Source organism: Camelina sativa, chromosome 11 (genome assembly GCF_000633955.1).
Source record: "Camelina sativa cultivar DH55 chromosome 11, Cs, whole genome shotgun sequence".
NCBI classification, from domain to species: domain Eukaryota; kingdom Viridiplantae; phylum Streptophyta; class Magnoliopsida; order Brassicales; family Brassicaceae; genus Camelina; species Camelina sativa.
Genome location: NC_025695.1, coordinates 40,288,569 through 40,312,828, shown reverse-complemented (window position 1 = coordinate 40,312,828; position 24,260 = coordinate 40,288,569). Strand labels below are relative to the sequence as shown.

At 38.2% G+C, this 24,260-nt stretch overlaps 8 protein-coding genes and 1 long non-coding RNA gene across 13 annotated transcripts in view; 5 read left to right on the top strand and 4 right to left on the bottom strand.

The window, feature by feature from the left end:
• Window positions 1–6,434, bottom strand: part of LOC104725711 (serine/arginine-rich splicing factor RS41) — a 7,146-nt gene extending 712 nt beyond the window's left edge. For 2 of the 5 annotated variants that reach the window (XM_010444419.2, XM_010444413.2), the window contains exons 1-5: window positions 2,776–2,903; window positions 1,933–2,043; window positions 944–1,056; window positions 614–855; window positions 10–519 (exon numbers count right to left, since the gene is read on the bottom strand). In XM_010444419.2, the coding sequence (XP_010442721.1) occupies window positions 10–519; window positions 614–855; window positions 944–1,056; window positions 1,933–2,038 (971 nt within the window). In that variant the 5' untranslated portion in view covers window positions 2,039–2,043; window positions 2,776–2,903. Of the gene's footprint in view, window positions 1–9; window positions 520–613; window positions 856–943; window positions 1,057–1,240; window positions 1,378–1,932; window positions 2,044–2,775; window positions 2,904–4,264; window positions 4,393–5,463; window positions 5,575–6,306 lie in introns of those variants that run through there. The other 3 variants (XM_010444416.2, XM_010444414.2, XM_019232297.1) reach the window with 3 other exon arrangements.
• Window positions 3,135–3,644, bottom strand: LOC104725712. The gene is made up of 2 exons (XR_757964.1): window positions 3,605–3,644; window positions 3,135–3,517 (listed from the first exon to the last, which is right to left on the bottom strand). It is a non-coding gene; the product is annotated as an uncharacterized LOC104725712 (long non-coding RNA).
• On the bottom strand, window positions 6,666–9,006 carry LOC104725713 (traB domain-containing protein-like). Its single transcript, XM_010444422.2, has 7 exons — window positions 8,858–9,006; window positions 7,885–7,954; window positions 7,686–7,774; window positions 7,532–7,606; window positions 7,332–7,439; window positions 7,136–7,237; window positions 6,666–7,048 (listed from the first exon to the last, which is right to left on the bottom strand). The coding sequence occupies exons 1-7, from the start codon at window positions 8,894–8,896 to the stop codon at window positions 6,749–6,751; spliced, it is 783 nt and encodes a 260-aa protein (XP_010442724.1). The 5' UTR covers window positions 8,897–9,006; the 3' UTR covers window positions 6,666–6,748.
• LOC104725714 (traB domain-containing protein-like) lies at window positions 9,043–10,514 on the bottom strand. Its single transcript, XM_019232298.1, has 5 exons — window positions 9,974–10,514; window positions 9,647–9,765; window positions 9,448–9,536; window positions 9,294–9,368; window positions 9,043–9,201 (listed from the first exon to the last, which is right to left on the bottom strand). Exons 1-5 carry the CDS (start codon window positions 10,474–10,476, stop codon window positions 9,061–9,063), a joined length of 927 nt encoding a protein of 308 aa, XP_019087843.1. The 5' UTR covers window positions 10,477–10,514; the 3' UTR covers window positions 9,043–9,060.
• LOC109127422 (ethylene-responsive transcription factor ERF025-like) lies at window positions 12,682–13,879 on the top strand. Its single transcript, XM_019232080.1, has 2 exons — window positions 12,682–12,960; window positions 13,356–13,879. The coding sequence occupies exons 1-2, from the start codon at window positions 12,798–12,800 to the stop codon at window positions 13,877–13,879; spliced, it is 687 nt and encodes a 228-aa protein (XP_019087625.1). The 5' UTR covers window positions 12,682–12,797.
• Window positions 14,141–15,101, top strand: LOC104725710 (ethylene-responsive transcription factor ERF025-like). The gene has a single exon (XM_010444412.2). It carries the CDS (start codon window positions 14,255–14,257, stop codon window positions 14,966–14,968), a length of 714 nt encoding a protein of 237 aa, XP_010442714.1. The 5' UTR covers window positions 14,141–14,254; the 3' UTR covers window positions 14,969–15,101.
• Window positions 15,924–17,867, top strand: LOC104725708. Its single transcript, XM_019232294.1, has 2 exons — window positions 15,924–17,699; window positions 17,796–17,867. The coding sequence occupies exon 1, from the start codon at window positions 16,154–16,156 to the stop codon at window positions 17,342–17,344; it is 1,191 nt and encodes a 396-aa protein (XP_019087839.1). The 5' UTR covers window positions 15,924–16,153; the 3' UTR covers window positions 17,345–17,699; window positions 17,796–17,867.
• LOC104725709 (importin subunit alpha-8-like) lies at window positions 18,003–20,077 on the top strand. Its single transcript, XM_019232299.1, has 7 exons — window positions 18,003–18,306; window positions 18,383–18,559; window positions 18,638–18,801; window positions 18,898–18,979; window positions 19,096–19,224; window positions 19,323–19,450; window positions 19,535–20,077. The coding sequence occupies exons 2-7, from the start codon at window positions 18,458–18,460 to the stop codon at window positions 19,848–19,850; spliced, it is 921 nt and encodes a 306-aa protein (XP_019087844.1). The 5' UTR covers window positions 18,003–18,306; window positions 18,383–18,457; the 3' UTR covers window positions 19,851–20,077.
• LOC104725707 (dehydration-responsive element-binding protein 1D-like) lies at window positions 22,867–23,788 on the top strand. Its single transcript, XM_010444409.1, has one exon. It carries the CDS (start codon window positions 22,955–22,957, stop codon window positions 23,621–23,623), a length of 669 nt encoding a protein of 222 aa, XP_010442711.1. The 5' UTR covers window positions 22,867–22,954; the 3' UTR covers window positions 23,624–23,788.

The following is a 24,260-nucleotide window of genomic DNA, read 5'->3' as shown; positions in this document are numbered from 1 at the left end:
ATGGGGTACCTCTCGCGTATTGGGCTTTCTGCACCATCATATCCTCTTACTGCATCTTCTTCCATTATCTGTCCAGGGCTTTCAACTTGACCATTCTCAGGGCTTGACTTCGACCTTGACCTCGATCTCTCCCTCCTCTTCTCATATGGAGGAGGGCTCCTGCTTTCATCACGTTCCTTTTTTGGACTTCGGTTCCTCACAGCTCCATTCTCAGGGCTAGCCACCCTCTCCCTCCTACGGTCATCCCTCTTATAATCAGGGCTAAGTCTGGCTCTCCTGTAAGGGCTCGGGCTGCGTCGTCCGCGACCATAATCAGGACTAGTCCTTTCCCTCCTGTGAGCTACTGGACTAGCACCTCGGCCATAGTCAGGACTTCCCCTTTCTCTTCTGTAAGGACTCGGTGACCGCCTTCTCCTATCAGGTGACCTATCACGGCGTCTTTCAGGACTGTATCCGTTCCCTCTCGCATCATCATCTTTCTTAGCATACTCCACTGAGATCACGTTGTCCATCAGCTTACTGCAATAACAAACAAACAAAAACAGACAATGGAAGATGAAGTAGGGCCAAGCATTCAGGACTATGAGAGTGTGAAACTGGACAAGAAAGAAACCTTGAATTTGTAGATTCAAGTGCTCTGGTAGCATCTTCTTGCGACTCATATTGGATAAACGCAAAGTTCCTTCTGATTCTAACATTAACGATTTTTCCATACGGCTCAAAGTGTCTCTCCAAGTCCCGAGTCCTAGTGCCCTGTGCATCGAAGTTGATCACAAACAGAGTCTTGGAAGGTCTCATGCTAGACGATGATCTCCTTGAACCACCACCTGATCTTCCAGCAGCTACACGGTCATTCTATACCATGTAATAGAATTTGCAATTCAATCACTAAATCCATCATGATAGTATTAGTAAATCTTAAAAATGATATTCAATTTTCTACCTTTGTCCACTCAACACGGAGTCTGCGTCCTGTGCGGCCATATTCATAGCGATCAAGCGCTCGGATGGCATCTTCAGCATCTCTCTCATCTTCCATGTAGACAAAAGCAAACCCTGCGGAAAGAACCAAGAGGCAGAAATCAGAACAATCATATAAAGTAAACCAAGTAAATGAACCTCCTTCAATTGGATAATATAAAGACTCCTCCTTCCAAATAGTCTTTACTACTTACTGTGACAAATATATTTGAAACATTCCGTAGAACCTAAAAACTCTACAATAAGTAGTTTTACAGACCTTGCATTATGGAATTAATATGTCAAAGAAGAACAACTGAAAATGAGGATGAGGAGGAGGAGGTCAGACGGAATTGTGAACAGAAACGCGGTGGTGCATTCTCCATTTTGATATGCTGCCTCTGCTGTGAGAGGTTGGTTGGTATGATTGTACCAAAGAGGCATGTCCAAGAGTAGGAAAAGTCAAGAGGAATGAAATGCAACTAAGGCGGGGGTGTTATGGGAACGTAGTGCCATTGCGCAGATGAGCCAGGAAATGGATTATTCCATACGGTCCATCAATGGGGCAGGGTGGGAGAATGGGCATCCCAAGATCGATAAAATAATCCTGCGCCAAAATCAAATTTTGAGTATGGCGGTTTTACCCTAAAATTACTCGGATCTTTTCTCTTCTGAGGTATGCTATGTACTTCATGCCGGGTGCTTCAAGTGGCAAGGCAGATGCTGGAATCAGATGACTGACGAACCAATGGCATACGGAACGTGGGATGCAGAGAGCACAAGGACGGTTCTCCAGAGATTCTTATGGAATGAGCGTGTACGTGGAAACAAGAAGAATGCTTTTGATTGAATTTGGCTTGTTCATCGGATTTGGAGTGGTTTACAAGACTTTTTTATCCATCCAAGTTGACCAAACAAAAGAAAGAAGGAAACAAAGAGAGAACAAAAAAAAAGCCAAGAGCCAAGACTTACCAGCTTTCATATCAACCCTCTCGACCTTGCCATATTTTCTGAAAAGCCTCTCAAGATCACTCTCACGAGCATCATACTCAAAGTTCCCGCAGAAGACAGGCTTCATCTTTCCTACAAAGAAACCACAGAAACGATTTTATAGCTCCTCTCAACTACTTAAGCAACAAAACATATCTAGGAGATACCAAACAGAGCACATAAATACACCCAAAATAAAACAATTAGACACACAAACATATGTTTAAAGATCATAGACAAAGAACATAACAGAGACGCCAAAACCACAAAAAAAATTTACTCCTTAATATACTTCAAAATTCCAAATTTAAAACAATAATCACCACAACCCATAAACCCACCACAGCAAAAATCTGATCAGATATACTTCAAGATTTATAAATTTAAAACTTTAATTCATCCACAACCCATAACAAGATTCAACAGCAAATATACTTTAAGATAACTAAAAGGCAACTCCAATTTATCACAAAAGATTCAAGCTTTGATCAAAAATATACATAAAGATAACAAATTGATAACAAATTCAAACTCCAATACATCACAAAACCTATAACATCCCAATCATAAACAAAAGAAGTGCAGCTTAAAGTCCATCCAGCTATGATAAAACCTCAGATCTGACATGAATTATATGAGAAAACCAAAGCTAGAGAAGCTAGAGACAAAAACAACAACAACAACAACAAAAATTCAAAGAAGAAAAATGAAATAGATATCGATTTTAATTTGACGAACAAGAAAAGACAGAGAGAGAGACCAAACACAGAGATCAAATCTAAGGTTTCTAGAAACTACAGACAAGAAAAGCTGTTCTCAGATTACCTTAAACTTGAAAGTTGAAAAATCGTACCGGCCGTCGAAAGCTCAAAGTCGAAACCCTAGAGAGGATACACAAAAAGCTTCTCTAGATTTTTTTTGTTTGCTTTCTTCGAGGCTCCGTAGATAATAAATGTGTAAACAGATTATATATATTTATTTTTTATTTGTGTGGTCAAATACATTTGATTTTATTAATAGTATTAAATTTAAGTCTAATAAAGATTAAAGGCTCTTTTATTTTCGTTAATAACTAGGATCCACTTTGGGCCTCTTATCTTAAGTCTTAACCACACACAAAATGTAAATTCATTTTACAATAACCTCTTTTAAAAAAATGAAATTAAAGAAGAAAATACAAAATCTAGAAGGAAAAAATCATATTATATATACCCATTTTACACTATCATTTTTGGATTTGCAATGACAAGTTGTTTATGTAACAAGATCATGGAGGGATTTGGTTCATCATCACAAACTTGAGATACAGTTCATATAACTCCCATAACAATAACCCTATAATGGTGTCTCTTGCGAGACTTTTTAAAACCTTTTGAATCCAGCCTTCCGATGATGTTGTACCACCTTTATATGAATCTCCTCTTCCCACCAAGTCTCTAAACCGAAGATCTCCGGAGTCTGACACCAATGCATAGATCACACCGTTCATGTGTCCTTTTCCGATCACTCCCACCACTGTTTTACACCCGTTCACTGCTTTACTCCTCTTCAACGACCAAGCTAGATACTGTCTCCAAGCAAAGAAAAAAAAAACATTACTTTATCGAGTACTATCGGTTTTTGGTTTTGGATCAGTTTCGGTTTTTATGCTTACGGTGTCTCTTTCGTGTATTAGAGGCAGTAAGAGTGATGGGNGACACACAAACATATGTTTAAAGATCATAGACAAAGAACATAACAGAGACGCCAAAACCACAAAAAAAATTTACTCCTTAATATACTTCAAAATTCCAAATTTAAAACAATAATCACCACAACCCATAAACCCACCACAGCAAAAATCTGATCAGATATACTTCAAGATTTATAAATTTAAAACTTTAATTCATCCACAACCCATAACAAGATTCAACAGCAAATATACTTTAAGATAACTAAAAGGCAACTCCAATTTATCACAAAAGATTCAAGCTTTGATCAAAAATATACATAAAGATAACAAATTGATAACAAATTCAAACTCCAATACATCACAAAACCTATAACATCCCAATCATAAACAAAAGAAGTGCAGCTTAAAGTCCATCCAGCTATGATAAAACCTCAGATCTGACATGAATTATATGAGAAAACCAAAGCTAGAGAAGCTAGAGACAAAAACAACAACAACAACAACAAAAATTCAAAGAAGAAAAATGAAATAGATATCGATTTTAATTTGACGAACAAGAAAAGACAGAGAGAGAGACCAAACACAGAGATCAAATCTAAGGTTTCTAGAAACTACAGACAAGAAAAGCTGTTCTCAGATTACCTTAAACTTGAAAGTTGAAAAATCGTACCGGCCGTCGAAAGCTCAAAGTCGAAACCCTAGAGAGGATACACAAAAAGCTTCTCTAGATTTTTTTTGTTTGCTTTCTTCGAGGCTCCGTAGATAATAAATGTGTAAACAGATTATATATATTTATTTTTTATTTGTGTGGTCAAATACATTTGATTTTATTAATAGTATTAAATTTAAGTCTAATAAAGATTAAAGGCTCTTTTATTTTCGTTAATAACTAGGATCCACTTTGGGCCTCTTATCTTAAGTCTTAACCACACACAAAATGTAAATTCATTTTACAATAACCTCTTTTAAAAAAATGAAATTAAAGAAGAAAATACAAAATCTAGAAGGAAAAAATCATATTATATATACCCATTTTACACTATCATTTTTGGATTTGCAATGACAAGTTGTTTATGTAACAAGATCATGGAGGGATTTGGTTCATCATCACAAACTTGAGATACAGTTCATATAACTCCCATAACAATAACCCTATAATGGTGTCTCTTGCGAGACTTTTTAAAACCTTTTGAATCCAGCCTTCCNAGGAGGTCAGACGGAATTGTGAACAGAAACGCGGTGGTGCATTCTCCATTTTGATATGCTGCCTCTGCTGTGAGAGGTTGGTTGGTATGATTGTACCAAAGAGGCATGTCCAAGAGTAGGAAAAGTCAAGAGGAATGAAATGCAACTAAGGCGGGGGTGTTATGGGAACGTAGTGCCATTGCGCAGATGAGCCAGGAAATGGATTATTCCATACGGTCCATCAATGGGGCAGGGTGGGAGAATGGGCATCCCAAGATCGATAAAATAATCCTGCGCCAAAATCAAATTTTGAGTATGGCGGTTTTACCCTAAAATTACTCGGATCTTTTCTCTTCTGAGGTATGCTATGTACTTCATGCCGGGTGCTTCAAGTGGCAAGGCAGATGCTGGAATCAGATGACTGACGAACCAATGGCATACGGAACGTGGGATGCAGAGAGCACAAGGACGGTTCTCCAGAGATTCTTATGGAATGAGCGTGTACGTGGAAACAAGAAGAATGCTTTTGATTGAATTTGGCTTGTTCATCGGATTTGGAGTGGTTTACAAGACTTTTTTATCCATCCAAGTTGACCAAACAAAAGAAAGAAGGAAACAAAGAGAGAACAAAAAAAAAGCCAAGAGCCAAGACTTACCAGCTTTCATATCAACCCTCTCGACCTTGCCATATTTTCTGAAAAGCCTCTCAAGATCACTCTCACGAGCATCATACTCAAAGTTCCCGCAGAAGACAGGCTTCATCTTTCCTACAAAGAAACCACAGAAACGATTTTATAGCTCCTCTCAACTACTTAAGCAACAAAACATATCTAGGAGATACCAAACAGAGCACATAAATACACCCAAAATAAAACAATTAGACACACAAACATATGTTTAAAGATCATAGACAAAGAACATAACAGAGACGCCAAAACCACAAAAAAAATTTACTCCTTAATATACTTCAAAATTCCAAATTTAAAACAATAATCACCACAACCCATAAACCCACCACAGCAAAAATCTGATCAGATATACTTCAAGATTTATAAATTTAAAACTTTAATTCATCCACAACCCATAACAAGATTCAACAGCAAATATACTTTAAGATAACTAAAAGGCAACTCCAATTTATCACAAAAGATTCAAGCTTTGATCAAAAATATACATAAAGATAACAAATTGATAACAAATTCAAACTCCAATACATCACAAAACCTATAACATCCCAATCATAAACAAAAGAAGTGCAGCTTAAAGTCCATCCAGCTATGATAAAACCTCAGATCTGACATGAATTATATGAGAAAACCAAAGCTAGAGAAGCTAGAGACAAAAACAACAACAACAACAACAAAAATTCAAAGAAGAAAAATGAAATAGATATCGATTTTAATTTGACGAACAAGAAAAGACAGAGAGAGAGACCAAACACAGAGATCAAATCTAAGGTTTCTAGAAACTACAGACAAGAAAAGCTGTTCTCAGATTACCTTAAACTTGAAAGTTGAAAAATCGTACCGGCCGTCGAAAGCTCAAAGTCGAAACCCTAGAGAGGATACACAAAAAGCTTCTCTAGATTTTTTTTGTTTGCTTTCTTCGAGGCTCCGTAGATAATAAATGTGTAAACAGATTATATATATTTATTTTTTATTTGTGTGGTCAAATACATTTGATTTTATTAATAGTATTAAATTTAAGTCTAATAAAGATTAAAGGCTCTTTTATTTTCGTTAATAACTAGGATCCACTTTGGGCCTCTTATCTTAAGTCTTAACCACACACAAAATGTAAATTCATTTTACAATAACCTCTTTTAAAAAAATGAAATTAAAGAAGAAAATACAAAATCTAGAAGGAAAAAATCATATTATATATACCCATTTTACACTATCATTTTTGGATTTGCAATGACAAGTTGTTTATGTAACAAGATCATGGAGGGATTTGGTTCATCATCACAAACTTGAGATACAGTTCATATAACTCCCATAACAATAACCCTATAATGGTGTCTCTTGCGAGACTTTTTAAAACCTTTTGAATCCAGCCTTCCGATGATGTTGTACCACCTTTATATGAATCTCCTCTTCCCACCAAGTCTCTAAACCGAAGATCTCCGGAGTCTGACACCAATGCATAGATCACACCGTTCATGTGTCCTTTTCCGATCACTCCCACCACTGTTTTACACCCGTTCACTGCTTTACTCCTCTTCAACGACCAAGCTAGATACTGTCTCCAAGCAAAGAAAAAAAAAACATTACTTTATCGAGTACTATCGGTTTTTGGTTTTGGATCAGTTTTGGTTTTTATGCTTACGGTGTCTCTTTCGTGTATTAGAGGCAGTAAGAGTGATGGGTATGAGAAACTTAGCCGTTCGTATAGCTGCAAACTTCCATTGCTTTCATCAGTCTCTTGTTCCTGTTGCAATGTATATACAAACTCCAAAGTTACAAACTTTATCATATTCTTCAAAGTTTAACTAAACCCGAGTTGGGGAAAATAAAGCAAAAACCTTAAGCTCAGCTGCGGATATACTGGATGAAGATGTGATTGCCCGAGTCACAGCCATCACCAGATTATACTTCTCTCCCCATTTCAGTGAGTTCCAAGCCCTTTCGAGCTACAAAATTAACATTAAAAAGCCATTAGTCCCATTGGTTTTAAATCCATCTTGCATATGTTAGTCAGAAACAATTAGTTGTTAAACATTACTGTGATTTCGATGGGTCTGTCTCCAAGAACCAGCTGTGCACCAACTTCCTCAGAAGCTTTCCGAGCAGCACGAAACTGCAATAAAGTTTGATCAAGAACATTCTCAATGCCTCAAAACGAACCCTTAAAATCATATGGATACTCAAAACCATACCTCATCCCCAAAAGGTCGGTCAGCAACAGAAGATAACTTAGAAGAGAAAACCGCCAAGAGAAGCCGCAAGGCCAACGCAGTTTGACCTCCTTATGATCATCCCAACCAACACACACAACAACAACAACAAATCAAACATTGAAGCAAAAGCAAGTACATGGATAAAGAAAGGTGAAGGTTACTGATTAGATCGTTATACCCAAGTCTAAGCTCCGGCAAACAGCACCAAGAAAGCCTGTTCCAGTCAACGACAACACTCCGGATTTCAAATCTTNAGCAAAGAAAAAAAAAACATTACTTTATCGAGTACTATCGGTTTTTGGTTTTGGATCAGTTTCGGTTTTTATGCTTACGGTGTCTCTTTCGTGTATTAGAGGCAGTAAGAGTGATGGGTATGAGAAACTTAGCCGTTCGTATAGCTGCAAACTTCCATTGCTTTCATCAGTCTCTTGTTCCTGTTGCAATGTATATACAAACTCCAAAGTTACAAACTTTATCATATTCTTCAAAGTTTAACTAAACCCGAGTTGGGGAAAATAAAGCAAAAACCTTAAGCTCAGCTGCGGATATACTGGATGAAGATGTGATTGCCCGAGTCACAGCCATCACCAGATTATACTTCTCTCCCCATTTCAGTGAGTTCCAAGCCCTTTCGAGCTACAAAATTAACATTAAAAAGCCATTAGTCCCATTGGTTTTAAATCCATCTTGCATATGTTAGTCAGAAACAATTAGTTGTTAAACATTACTGTGATTTCGATGGGTCTGTCTCCAAGAACCAGCTGTGCACCAACTTCCTCAGAAGCTTTCCGAGCAGCACGAAACTGCAATAAAGTTTGATCAAGAACATTCTCAATGCCTCAAAACGAACCCTTAAAATCATATGGATACTCAAAACCATACCTCATCCCCAAAAGGTCGGTCAGCAACAGAAGATAACTTAGAAGAGAAAACCGCCAAGAGAAGCCGCAAGGCCAACGCAGTTTGACCTCCTTATGATCATCCCAACCAACACACACAACAACAACAACAAATCAAACATTGAAGCAAAAGCAAGTACATGGATAAAGAAAGGTGAAGGTTACTGATTAGATCGTTATACCCAAGTCTAAGCTCCGGCAAACAGCACCAAGAAAGCCTGTTCCAGTCAACGACAACACTCCGGATTTCAAATCTTTGTCAGCCTCTCCTCCAACACTCGAAGTATACATAATCCCAGCTCTGCAATACCAACATCAACCTCTGCAATGTGTTACTGTCAGATACTTTTGTTCCCCAAATCACAATTCCCATCACAACACGATGGCCTCTCAATTTGTACCAAACCTAATCCAATTCCCTCAATATNAACTTTATCATATTCTTCAAAGTTTAACTAAACCCGAGTTGGGGAAAATAAAGCAAAAACCTTAAGCTCAGCTGCGGATATACTGGATGAAGATGTGATTGCCCGAGTCACAGCCATCACCAGATTATACTTCTCTCCCCATTTCAGTGAGTTCCAAGCCCTTTCGAGCTACAAAATTAACATTAAAAAGCCATTAGTCCCATTGGTTTTAAATCCATCTTGCATATGTTAGTCAGAAACAATTAGTTGTTAAACATTACTGTGATTTCGATGGGTCTGTCTCCAAGAACCAGCTGTGCACCAACTTCCTCAGAAGCTTTCCGAGCAGCACGAAACTGCAATAAAGTTTGATCAAGAACATTCTCAATGCCTCAAAACGAACCCTTAAAATCATATGGATACTCAAAACCATACCTCATCCCCAAAAGGTCGGTCAGCAACAGAAGATAACTTAGAAGAGAAAACCGCCAAGAGAAGCCGCAAGGCCAACGCAGTTTGACCTCCTTATGATCATCCCAACCAACACACACAACAACAACAACAAATCAAACATTGAAGCAAAAGCAAGTACATGGATAAAGAAAGGTGAAGGTTACTGATTAGATCGTTATACCCAAGTCTAAGCTCCGGCAAACAGCACCAAGAAAGCCTGTTCCAGTCAACGACAACACTCCGGATTTCAAATCTTTGTCAGCCTCTCCTCCAACACTCGAAGTATACATAATCCCAGCTCTGCAATACCAACATCAACCTCTGCAATGTGTTACTGTCAGATACTTTTGTTCCCCAAATCACAATTCCCATCACAACACGATGGCCTCTCAATTTGTACCAAACCTAATCCAATTCCCTCAATATATCAAATTGACAACAAATTCTCAAACTTTCATAGATAAACTCATCAAATTTCACATAAAACCCTAAAAAGAATTTGACTTTCCTGCTACGACAGAGCTCGACGGCGACATTATCAGGTTTCAAAGTACGAACGACGCGTTCAACGACGGAAGCAGACTCCGACGAGATATGAGAAGTACCCACAAGCCAAATCGCTTCCGGCTCAACGAACTCCTTGCGCCAAGATGGAACAGGGCCAAAGCTCTGTTTCTGGACCAGAACCAAAGTCCCGTTATCAGCGAGGTCAAGCAACTCCGGGGAAGTTTTAGCGATTGCGGCTCGTGAGTCCGACGCAATCTCGTTGCGGAAATCGAAGTCCGGCGGAGGAGTCTGGACAGAGACGGAGACGGAGAGTGAGAGTTTGGTGGGTTTGATGAAGAAAGGCTTTGAATTTAAGGGTGTGAAGAAGGGGAAGGTTACTGGACTTGGAAGGAGTTTCATCGGATGCTGATGAACTCCGAGAGAGTCAGAGAGGATGAGATGATGAACAAAGTCGAGATCTTTTTTGATTTCAACAAATCGTGTGTTGTGAAAAGATTGAAACATTGATTGGTTTAGAATACATTTGGGGTGTTTTTGTGATTTTACGAGGATGACGAGAGTGCACGTTAATGGCCACAATGACACTTTGACATTTTGACATTACTATGAATCAACCAAACATGAAACTATCTAATTCAGTTTAGTCGATTCTCAAATCTTTAATTACCTTACATATGGTCTAGATCTAAGAACATTTGTTTCTTATCCCATCATCATTACACATTCTAAGCATATGGTTAACTCATACAATCATCAAAACTCATAAGTAACAAGTGGATCACTAAACTCACTTTTGGGGCTTGACCGGCATTGACCGATCACCGGAAAAGTTATCGTAGCACGTTTAGTAGGCAATTAAGACAATGTTCATAGGCCATAGGGGCGGGCATTAGCACGTGATGCTGGACAATGACCAAAAAAAAACATGTAAAAGTAAATTTAGTCAGGTCGAAGGAAGCAAAGAAGCAAAAGAGGAGCTGAAGGACCGGAGGTTGTCGTATGGGTGTAATATGGCTTTTATATAACGTTTGGGTAGTAGTACCAACTTGGTACAAAGGGTAGGGGCCTGCACTGGATCGCATGACCTTTCTCTAATGCATATATGTAGAGAAAAAATCATGTCGAGTATTATGTATTCGAATTATATCATCCATGATACCTTTAAATGGCTGTGTGTGTGTAGACGTACTGACGTAGGATTGAAGATAGTAATAGTTTAATAATACCTAACATGGGGGTGATTAGAGGATGATCTCACATCATTTTTTAGTGATCTTGTGGGCTGTAATTATGAAACAAATAAAATATGGAAAACGAGCCTATAGGAGAGTCCTACCGTGATACACAAATCGTGTGGGACATTTCATTCTCATAATGTATCAGTAAGACTCGTCGTCTTACCAAGCTTTGGCTGGCTTCCTTAAGTGCTCACCATTACCCATTAAAAGTACATCTCGACTTTTTTATCTATTTTATTTCTGTCATTTTATTGCCTCTTTGGTACCGTTCACCCTTAACTATTATTTGATTAACTAATTTAATTTTCTCTTCGTAATATTGAAATCGCGCAAAGGTACGTGTTCGATTCGCAGCCTAGCTTTTTGTTTTGTTTTCCCTTTAAATAAAAATCGTTGGCAAAAGTGGAATGAAAATACCCTTTTGTACAACTCATTAAGTGGAGGGGTTGATACTTGAATACTTGATACGGAAGGGTATCTTCGCTGTCCTCCAAACAACAACAAAAAGTTCTGATTTGTTCAATTTCTTCCAAATTCTTTAATACTAGGTTTTAATACAATTTATAAAACCAAATGCCAAAGGTTACATAGTACAATTTTAGGCTTTAAATATTGACATGTGGTTGCAAACTCGGTGTATAACTTTTTCGTAAATATTATTATGATTAGTTTCTGGGCATTAAGTTTTTTAAAAAGCATTAGTTTCATGTGATCAAAATATTAAACTATGGTGTAGTTTGGCAAATTCACGGGACGGCTTGACAAATTATGCTATTCGATCATCTACAACAGATTTCTTTATTTTTATCTGTAAAATAGAAGAACTCTATAATATAATATAAGTGAAATAGAATAAAGATTATTATATTTTTTTTTTATACGATAGGTTCGGAGATGCTCTTTGGAAAAAAATTATAAAAGTCTTAAAATTTTTCTGAAAAGAATTACAAAGTTTACTATTACCAACAAAATACAAAGTATACCTCGCTAATATTTTGCTCAATCGAGCAATGGAAAAAATGTTTTTTTGGTCCATCAATTCTTCATTCCACTAAACCTCTACAACCTTACAATATACTGTATTTAATATTTGTAAGTTTTTAACCCTATTTCGTGTAGCTTAATAGATTATCCATAAGTCAAGCCACTTAGTTAATACCCAATATAGAAGAAGCTCTACCCAATAGGCTACTATCGAATCAATTAGTGTAGTTTGCGATTTGGTCATCCTGAGTGGCTGTCTCTACATAGGGCTCACAAATCTACTCTTTATTTTTTGAAAATGGTATACTAGTATTAAAAATTGAATATGATCAATTGAGCAATGAGGTGAGAGGAAAATTGCATTTTCTCTTTATACAAATCATAAAGAAATAAATATCATAATCAAATATAAGTTGTATAAATGTGTAACAGCTAACATCATTCAACCAAAAAACGGAGCTTCTTACGAATTTGCCACGGTTTTAAAATCTCTCTCATCTGAAAACATACCATATAACAAACACAATTTGATAAGGAAAAAAAACATAACACAAAACACATTTGTAACATTAGTTTAACTATCAGACAAAACACATTCTTCTTATGTCGAATACAAAATCTCCGACCACCGGGAATCAAGAAACTACGACGTCGTCTCGTGAAGTCTCAATCGCATTGCCTTCAAAACCTTCTGATCACTCTCCTCAATCCTCTCCAAGTTCTTCTTCTTCACCGAGACCGTCTACTCTCGCCTCCGCCGGTGGATCTCCGGCGAGGAGAACGGGGACTGGATTATCCGGGAAGCACTCTTTCTTCAGGGGAATAAGGCTACGAAACGGGAAATGGGTATCGGAGATCAGAGAGCCACGTAAAACGACAAGGATATGGCTCGGGACTTATCCGGTACCGGAGATGGCTGCAGCGGCTTACGACGTGGCGGCTTTAGCTTTAAAAGGCTCCGACGCCGTTTTGAATTTTCCTGGTTTGGCTTTGACTTACGTGCCTCCGGTTTCGAACTCTGCTGCGGATATAAGAGCGGCTGCTAGCAAAGCAGCGGAGATGAAGCAGCCGGATCCGGGTGAAGCTGAGAAGGTATTGGATCCGACGGGTCAACCCGGGAAAGAGGAAGAAGTAGTAGTAGAAGGNCCTCCGCCGGTGGATCTCCGGCGAGGAGAACGGGGACTGGATTATCCGGGAAGCACTCTTTCTTCAGGGGAATAAGGCTACGAAACGGGAAATGGGTATCGGAGATCAGAGAGCCACGTAAAACGACAAGGATATGGCTCGGGACTTATCCGGTACCGGAGATGGCTGCAGCGGCTTACGATGTGGCGGCTTTAGCTTTAAAAGGCTCCGACGCCGTTTTGAATTTTCCCGGTTTGGCTTTGACTTACGTGCCTCCGGTTTCGAACTCTGCTGCGGATATAAGAGCGGCTGCTAGCAAAGCAGCGGAGATGAAGCAGCCGGATCCGGGTGAAGCTGAGAAGGTATTGGATCCGACGGGTCAACCCGGGAAAGAGGAAGAAGTAGTAGTAGAAGTAGAAGAAGGGTTTGAGTTTATGGATGAGGAAGAGATGTTGAATATGCCGACTTTGTTGACGGAGATGGCTGAAGGTATGTTGATGAGTCCACCGAGAATGATNGAAGCTCTACCCAATAGGCTACTATCGAATCAATTAGTGTAGTTTGCGATTTGGTCATCCTGAGTGGCTGTCTCTACATAGGGCTCACAAATCTACTCTTTATTTTTTGAAAATGGTATACTAGTATTAAAAATTGAATATGATCAATTGAGCAATGAGGTGAGAGGAAAATTGCATTTTCTCTTTATACAAATCATAAAGAAATAAATATCATAATCAAATATAAGTTGTATAAATGTGTAACAGCTAACATCATTCAACCAAAAAACGGAGCTTCTTACGAATTTGCCACGGTTTTAAAATCTCTCTCATCTGAAAACATACCATATAACAAACACAATTTGATAAGGAAAAAAAACATAACACAAAACACATTTGTAACATTAGTTTAACTATCAGACAAAACACATTCTTCTTATGTCGAATACAAAATCTCCGACCACCGGGAATCAAGAAACTACGACGTCGTCTCGTGAAGTCTCAATCGCATTGCCTTCAAAACCTTCTGATCACTCTCCTCAATCCTCTCCAAGTTCTTCTTCTTCACCGAGACCGTCTACTCTCGCCTCCGCCGGTGGATCTCCGGCGAGGAGAACGGGGACTGGATTATCCGGGAAGCACTCTTTCTTCAGGGGAATAAGGCTACGAAACGGGAAATGGGTATCGGAGATCAGAGAGCCACGTAAAACGACAAGGATATGGCTCGGGACTTATCCGGTACCGGAGATGGCTGCAGCGGCTTACGACGTGGCGGCTTTAGCTTTAAAAGGCTCCGACGCCGTTTTGAATTTTCCTGGTTTGGCTTTGACTTACGTGCCTCCGGTTTCGAACTCTGCTGCGGATATAAGAGCGGCTGCTAGCAAAGCAGCGGAGATGAAGCAGCCGGATCCGGGTGAAGCTGAGAAGGTATTGGATCCGACGGGTCAACCCGGGAAAGAGGAAGAAGTAGTAGTAGAAGGAGAAGAAGGGTTTGAGTTTATGGATGAGGAAGAGATGTTGAATATGCCGACTTTGTTGACGGAGATGGCTGAAGGTATGTTGATGAGTCCACCGAGAATGATGATAACTCCGACGGTGGATGATGATTCGCCGGAGAATCATCATGGAGATAATCTTTGGAGTTACAAATAAAAATCCTTTGAAGCTGTCTTTTTCTTGTTTTTTTTTGCCGGTCGAATGATATTTTTATTTTATTTTTTTGGGTCGATGTAATCGGAAAGTCAAATAGGTTATTAATATATTTGAAAAACGTTATTTTTATGCATATTTGTATTGCTCTATGAATTTGATTTTTTTTTCTTTCTTTTTTCCATTGATTTTATAACTATGATATATATTGTATTTAATCCTTAGTTATTAGGTCAAATGTTTATTTATGCTGCTATTAGATACAGAAAGTTTTTTTTTAAAAAAAGAAAAAATATATAGAAGTATCTAGAAGCAACACAAAATGTTTGTGGTAACTGATCCATTTTTATTTATTTTAAAATATAACTCTTAGTATTTGTTTGACAAGAGAGAAAAAAGTTCATGGAAAAAAGGAAAGCTTAATTTTATATTTTGTCAACAGCAAACTTAATTTTTGGAAAGATAAAACTGTGATATAATAACTGCATAGGAGAAAATAAATTTGGAACTTACCACACACACATGACACATCTTTATCATATATGGATTATCCAACCATATATATCATGTTTGACAACATTTTGTACACATGTATATACTACTAACTTCTTCAAACTCAATGTTATATGGGTCAACTGCTACATTTATGACAACATTTGCATAAAGATACCTCAAAAACTTCTCAACCAAATTCTTGTCCTTGTGTTTCTTGCCTAGAACACAACTTACCCACTCAAATTCCTCTTTTTTTTTCTTACCCTCACCCATCCGTATGGTTTCTGATTGAGATACCATCATGTCCACTATGTTCCTCTTCCCATTAGTGGTTACTGCAATGTTTCTCATGCATCTTTAACAGTTTCACATCCTATGTAATTTCTTTATGAGAATTGAAAGTAAAAAACAAACAAAAAAACAACATAGGTAAAAAAAAAGTCTCTCTAGTCGAACTAGAGGCTCTCAAACAACTAAAACCAAAGGAGAGGATAAACTTTACTTAGGCAGGCATATCCATCCGCACAGCCGTCGTCTTCCTCGCCGGACATGCTAGATAACAACAGTCCTCACCCAAACTTGTCCGGACCAGAGGGACCATCTCTGATACGTGTCCACAAGACCTAAACCAACCTCTCTCAAAACACTAATCACCTAAGCCAATTTCACTGGTTCCATTGCCGGAAGCTCCCAATGAGTTTGTTCTGTAATCTAATTGAGACCCTTTATCCAAAACCATTCCTTTCCCACAAATCTCACTTCTTCACCTTCTCCGATTCCAAATTCCGAAACCCTAAACTCGTCACCTTCCCACTTCACCGTCTACGTCCGATCAAATCATGTCTCAAATCAGCATCTTCATCAGAAATCGACTTAGTAAGAAACAAAGAAGGTGTCTTTGCTCCAAAGGAGAAGAAAGTAGTAGTCTTGTGGGACTTAGACAACAAACCACCACGAGGACCACCATACGAAGCAGCTAGAGCTCTCCGTAAAGTCGCAGAGAAGCTCGGCCGAGTCGTTGAGATCTCCGCTTACGCAAATCGTCATGCTTTTATCCATTTACCTCACTGGGTCGTCGAAGAGAGACGTGAAAGGAGGAGTCTTGATTTCATGGAGAGGAAAGGAGAAGTGACCCCGATCGAGCCTTACATATGTGGAGTTTGTGGTCGGAAGTGTAAAACGAATCTTGACTTGAAGAAACATTTCAAGCAGCTTCATGAGAGAGAGAGACAGAAGAAAGTGAATAGGATGAGGTCTTTGAAAGGTAAGAAGCGTCAGAAGTTTAAAGAACGTTATGTTTCAGGGAATGAGAAGTATAATGAAGCAGCGAGGAGGTTGTTGACTCCTAAAGTTGGATATGGGTTAGAGGCTGAGCTACGGCGAGCTGGAGTTTATGTGAAGACTGTGGAGGATAAGCCACAAGCGGCTGATTGGGCTGTGAAGAGACAGATACAGCATTCTATGACTAGAGGGATTGATTGGTTGGTTTTGGTTTCTGATGATAAGGATTTTTCAGATATGTTGAGGAAAGCTAGGGAGGCTGATCTTGGGACTTTGGTTGTTAGTGATAGGGATAGAGCTTTGGGAAGGCATGCTGATTTGTGGGTGCCTTGGATTGGTGTGGAGAAGGGAGAGATAGGGGAGAAGGATTTGATTCCAGGGAAGAGACCACTGTTTGAGGAGGATGAGGTGGGGTTTAGTAGTGGAGATGAGTTGTTTTCATTGTCGTATGATGAGGATGAGAGGGCGGAGATGACAGTGGAGAGTGATGGGTTTGGGAGGTTTAATGTGTCTGCGTTTGCGGAAGATGAATGGGTGGAGTATGAAGGAGGCTTTGCGTTGAGTGATAGTGATGATGATAGTGACGATGAGCTTGGTTTCTGATACATAGTGATTGAGTTGCATCCTCTGATTGTTAGTTAATTGGTTCGAAAGAGCTCTGGTTGATTGATGTAATTGAAGTCAAAAGCATAACCATTCTTACATAAGCCAAGTTATAATCCGGTTTAAATCAAAATCTAAATTTCAATTTTATATACAAACCCCTTTTTGTTTTTGTTCGCCTCTTTAAAAGTTCACGTGCTTTCGTTTTTTCGCTCCTTGTTTTCTTTTCTTGCATTCTTGCTCAATTGCAAAAACCGTTCTCTTTCACACAGTTCAGTAGAGATTTCTAGGGTTTCTCTTTCAAGTTTTGTAAATTGCTTTTGGAGAGGAGAAAGCCATGTCGCGGAAAACAGAGGTTCGTCTAAACTTATCTCACAAGTAATCAATCACTCTCTGGTGAGTTTGGGATTGGTTTAGGGTTTCGATTGATGGAGTGTTCCTTTCACCGTAGGTGGAAGAAGTTTCACAAGCTATGATCGATGGTGTTATGTCAGATGATCTTGCATTACAGTTTGAATCTACTGTCAAGATCACAAATATTCTATCACGGAGTAAAAAAAAAATCCTCTGTTTTTTTCCTCTCATTGCTTTTCTTGAAACCTAGATTTCGAAAGATTCTTCTTTTATTCACTAACTCGAATCTTTCTTCCAGGAGATACAACTATTCCTTGTGAAGCTGTTATACGATCTGGAGTTGTGCCTCGTCTCGTTCAGTTTCTTTACAAGGATGAATACTCTAGGCTTCAAGTTAGAAGAAAACGTCCCTCCTCATCAAGTTAAATATCTTTTGATGATCTTTGATTCCAGTTTACATTCAATGATCTTTTTCTATAGTATGAGGCAGCTTGGATTCTCACAAACATTGCTATTGAAAAACCGAATGAGTTAGTTGATCACGACGCTGTTCCATTCTTAATNTAATTCAGCTTCTTGGTTCTCCTAAAGAGTCTGTCCGTGAGCAGGTATGTATTCTACTTGTTTAGTAGATATGTATGTATGCTTTGTCACAGTTACGAGTTTTGAAGTTACTTTGTGTAGGCTATATGCGCACTGGGTAACGTTGCTGGTCATTCAACGAAGTACCGTGACTTTGTTCTTCTGTTAGGGGTATTGATGCCACTGTTAAGTCTTCTGTACAACGGTAATACGCTCAGGATTGGCACTCGGACTTTGTGTAACTTGTTTTGTGGCCAACCTCCCCTGACCTTCGATCAGGTCTTCTTACTTCTCTCTCCTCTGTTTCCTCTGTTTGTATACGTCCAATGCTTAACATATGAAGCAATGATTCAACAGATGAAACCTGCTCTCCCTGCACTTAAACTACTTCTTCATTCAAACGATGAAGAAGTCGTGAAAAATGCTTGCTTGGCACTATCTCATATCTCTACTGGTTCTGAAGATGGTATCCAAAGTTTGATTGAGGCTGACTTTGTCTCAAAACTAGTTCAATTGCTCAAGTTAGTGCTTCTCAGAAGTCAGAACATATTTAAACCCTTTTGCGACATGTTCGAATAATGAAGGCTGACCATTTTTTTTTTTTTTTTGGTTTGCAGACACCACCCTTCTCCAGCGGTGCTTGTTCATGCACTTCGTACCATTGGGACTATAACTGCTGGAAATAATCAGCAAACACAGGTATGTAATTCATATTTATCACAAATGTCCCGTGAATGTAACCAAACAACAAAATGCTTTGTTTTAAACATCTCCTCTTAGGGCTCTGAATGTTTCTCTTTGAACTTATTCCTCAGTCTGTGGTCAATTGCGGTGCTTTACCAGTTCTTTACAACTTACTTACTCGAAACTATGAGAAATACATAAAGAAGAGTGCTTGCTGGGTGATTTCAAACATCACTGCAGGCACTGTAGAACAAATTCAGGTGAGTAGCTTTTGTTGCTACTTTGCGATATACATCCTTTGTCTTTTGCTATCGCTAAATGTTTATTTGTCTTTCTTTTCTCCCCCTATTGATTACAGTCAGTGATTGATGAATATTTGATTCCAACCTTGGTCAATCTGGCTCAAAGTGCTGATATTGACATAAAGAAAGAAGCTGTATGGGCAATTTTAGGTGTGGTCGTATGTGGTTCTCTTCATCAAATCAAGTACGTCCCTGTCTTCTTCTTTTTTTTTCACTTTGGCGTGCTTATAGATCATCAAGTCTCACATTCTCCATTGGTGTGATTCAGATACATGGTGAAGCAGAGTTGCATAAAACCTTTATGCGATATTCTAGTATGTCCAGATCTAAGAACCAGCTTCCTCTCAAAGTGTCTGGATGGGTTAGAAAACATTTTGAAGGCCGGAGAGGTTGTGACGAATGTAAGAGACAGGAACTGTTATGCTCTGCTGATTGAAGGTGCAGAAGGGCTAGAAAAGATCAAGAACCTGCAAAGCCATGAAAACAATGAGATCAGCGTGAAGGCTTTGAAGATTCTGGGATATTGGCTTGTAGAAGATGATGAGAAGTACGAGTACCAAAGTGATGAGTCAGTTGGATCTTAGAGTCAAAACTCCAAGAGCGCGAGTGGAGAACTTTACTTGGTGTTCAATCGAATGTACAGAGTTGATATGAGACTTTGGCGTTGAGTGATAGTGATGATGAGCTCTTCTAATTCATGGTGATTGAGTTGCATTTATGAATGTTAATTGGTTTGTGTTGAGTGATAGTGATGATGAGCTCTTTAATAGAAAACCTTCATTCTACATAGTAAAGATGATGGTCAACCTCTGATCCATATTTAGGAGTTGGCAAAACTAGCCGAACCAACCTGCAAAGACTATGCTATTACATTAGTATTTGTTTACAGCAAGCCGACTTAGTAAGTGCCTCAACATTTTCATATCGATTAATCTGATATAAAATTATCTTTTAACCTTTGATAAAAGTAGTTTTTGTCGACTCGTTATAGCTCGACCGCTTACCCCCAATTCTTCCAGTACTTCAAAATAATATTTTTTTTTATATGACTGCAAGTTTATTTTATTTTACTAACCAAAATTAATTATGAATGATATTTATTTTAATTGTTCCGAATAATCTAAATTTATTTCCAAAGCAAACCGAATGGAGGCAAGTGTTTGTTGTTTTGTTTGAACTTTTGTGTCCCAAGACCAAAAAGAACTCGTTTGACCAAAAAAAAAAAAAAAAACAAAAAGAACTCGAATTTTGAAATCGTCCAACGTCCAACCAAACCAAAGTTAGTGTCTCTAGAAGCAAAATTTTATACTACATTACTTTCCAAAAAAGGTTAGTAAAGCAAAGAAACAGAACCAGCCTTGGCCACGTATCCAATTTTGGCTTAGTTAAATAATAAGAATAATAATTCGACTCAACGAAAGAAGAAGAAATGATTTAAAGGACAAAAAAAGAAGCCAAAAGAAGAAAGTCCATAGAATAATGAATAGTCCAAAGGATTTCCAAAAATAAAGCATTAGACCAAAAAATCCAGAAGATTTTCAAAAAAAATAATGAATAAAAACAAAAAAGACCCACATCTCATGAAAGCGCGTGGGTCATAATTAAAAAAAAAAAAAAACACAAAACCGTGGCTCGACGGCGGACGCACAGTCCTTTCAAACGTGGCTCACCTCTCGAACCAAAAAGAGAGCAGTTCAGTCCAAATGTCGAAACCGTGTCTTGATGACGTCATCCCTAACCCATCTCTTTCACTTTAAACTAAAGTCTCTTTTGTCTTTTTGCTAAATCGTTCCCTTCCTCCGAACATAACTTAATCGAAATTGAATATAATAACTAAAATATAAAAACTGAGCTATCGAATCCAAAACCGACACAGTAGGCAATACACTCGGACTAAGTAAAGTGATTCAGAAGGACACGTGTCAGTAAAATACCGTGGGACAGTTGTCTTTACCAGATTCCTCCGTGTTCTGTCTCGCTTTTTTTTGTTCTTATAAAATAAAAAATAAAACACAACACAACTTCACTTTCTGTAATAAAAATATCTCAAAAAGTTCCAAACACCTGAAAAAAAGAAAAGAAAAAAAGATAGAAAGAGAAATTAAACATCTTATCCGGAACACACAAATATGAATCCTTTTTGTTCTGCTTANGTGATGATTCAGTTGGATCTTAGAGTCAAAACTCCAAGAGCGCGAGTGGAGAACTTTACTTGGTGTTCAATCGAATGTACAGAGTTGATATGAGACTTTGGCGTTGAGTGATAGTGATGATGAGCTCTTCTAATTCATGGTGATTGAGTTGCATTTATGAATGTTAATTGGTTTGTGTTGAGTGATAGTGATGATGAGCTCTTTAATAGAAAACCTTCATTCTACATAGTAAAGATGATGGTCAACCTCTGATCCATATTTAGGAGTTGGCAAAACTAGCCGAACCAACCTGCAAAGACTATGCTATTACATTAGTATTTGTTTACAGCAAGCCGACTTAGTAAGTGCCTCAACATTTTCATATCGATTAATCTGATATAAAATTATCTTTTAACCTTTGATAAAAGTAGTTTTTGTCGACTCGTTATAGCTCGACCGCTTACCCCCAATTCTTCCAGTACTTCAAAATAATATTTTTTTTTATATGACTGCAAGTTTATTTTATTTTACTAACCAAAATTAATTATGAATGATATTTATTTTAATTGTTCCGAATAATCTAAATTTATTTCCAAAGCAAACCGAATGGAGGCAAGTGTTTGTTGTTTTGTTTGAACTTTTGTGTCCCAAGACCAAAAAGAACTCGAATTTTGAAATCGTCCAACGTCCAACCAAACCAAAGTTAGTGTCTCTAGAAGCAAAATTTTATACTACATTACTTTCCAAAAAAGGTTAGTAAAGCAAAGAAACAGAACCAGCCTTGGCCACGTATCCAATTTTGGCTTAGTTAAATAATAAGAATAATAATTCGACTCAACGAAAGAAGAAGAAATGATTTAAAGGACAAAAAAAGAAGCCAAAAGAAGAAAGTCCATAGAATAATGAATAGTCCAAAGGATTTCCAAAAATAAAGCATTAGACCAAAAAATCCAGAAGATTTTCAAAAAAAATAATGAATAAAAACAAAAAAGACCCACATCTCATGAAAGCGCGTGGGTCATAATTAAAAAAAAAAAAAAACACAAAACCGTGGCTCGACGGCGGACGCACAGTCCTTTCAAACGTGGCTCACCTCTCGAACCAAAAAGAGAGCAGTTCAGTCCAAATGTCGAAACCGTGTCTTGATGACGTCATCCCTAACCCATCTCTTTCACTTTAAACTAAAGTCTCTTTTGTCTTTTTGCTAAATCGTTCCCTTCCTCCGAACATAACTTAATCGAAATTGAATATAATAACTAAAATATAAAAACTGAGCTATCGAATCCAAAACCGACACAGTAGGCAATACACTCGGACTAAGTAAAGTGATTCAGAAGGACACGTGTCAGTAAAATACCGTGGGACAGTTGTCTTTACCAGATCCCTCCGTGTTCTGTCTCACTTTTTTTTTTTTCTTATAAAATAAAAATTAAAACACAACACAACTTCACTTTCTTGTAATAAAAATATCTCAAAAAGTTCCAAACACCTGAAAAAAAAAAAGGAGAAAAAAAGATAGAAAGAGAAATTAAACATCTTATCCGGAACACACAAATATGAATCCTTTTTGTTCTGCTTTCTCGGACTCGTTCCTCTCAGTACCCGATCATAGGTCTCCGGTTTCAGACAGTAGTGAGTGTTCACCGAAGCTAGCTTCGAGTTGTCCTAAGAAACGAGCTGGGAGGAAGAAGTTTCGCGAAACGCGTCATCCGATTTACAGAGGAGTTCGTCAGAGGAACTCTGGCAAATGGGTTTGTGAAGTTAGAGAGCCTAACAAGAAATCTAGGATTTGGTTAGGGACTTTTCCAACGGTTGAAATGGCTGCTCGTGCTCACGACGTTGCTGCTTTAGCTCTCCGTGGTCGCTCTGCTTGTCTCAATTTCGCTGATTCTGCTTGGCGGCTTCGTATCCCTGAGACTACTTGTCCTAAGGAGATTCAGAAAGCGGCGGCTGAAGCTGCGATGGCGTTTCAGAATGAGAGTGTGACTGCGGAGGGATCGCAAACTGCGGCGGAGACGGAGGCTGTGAGGGAAGGGGAGAGGAGAATGGTAATGGAGGAGCAGAGTAGTGGTGTGTTTTATATGGATGAAGAGGAAGTTTTGGGGATGCCCAACTTTTTTGAGAATATGGCTGAGGGGATGCTTTTGCCCCCGCCGGAAGTTTGCTGGAACCTTAACGACTTTGACGGTGATGCTGACATGTCACTTTGGAATTTTAACGATTGAATTTTTTCAAATAAAAAAAAGTTGTTTCTGGATGATAAATTGATAATAAGTTAGTTTAGAGATTATTTGGACTTCTAGGATTGGTCCGTAGTTACGTATTATATCATGTATTCTTTGGTACAAAAAATTTGGAGTCATAAATAGTATATCATTTATTATATATTAGTCATGTATTCTTTGAAATGTTTTGTTTGTGTAACAGATTTTGGTCAAACTAGAGATATCAAATTTTCTAGTTTTGGTGCTGAATTTGTGGATAGATTTCAGGTGTACAACACACCATGTGTCAAGTTAGAATCATAATGACTTTGACGTATCATCACGAAGGAGTTTGAGACTGTTTTGATTGTATTTTTTTTGAATATTTATTTAGTTAGAGATTGTTTGGACTTCTGAGATTGGTCCGTAGTTCCGTACCTGCTTTTTTTCTTTTTCTTTTTTGGTGTACCAGAAGTTTAAGAATCTGGTCGACGGAGGTGTGAGTTTGTTTGACATGCACATTGGTAGTAGAAGCTAGAAAGATTGCAATAATAATATGCTTTTGAATTCATTTTTTGGGTGAGTCAGAGTGAATAAACATTTTGATTCGTAGCATCTGCAGTATTATATTCGACAGCCGATTTTAAAATTGTGAAAA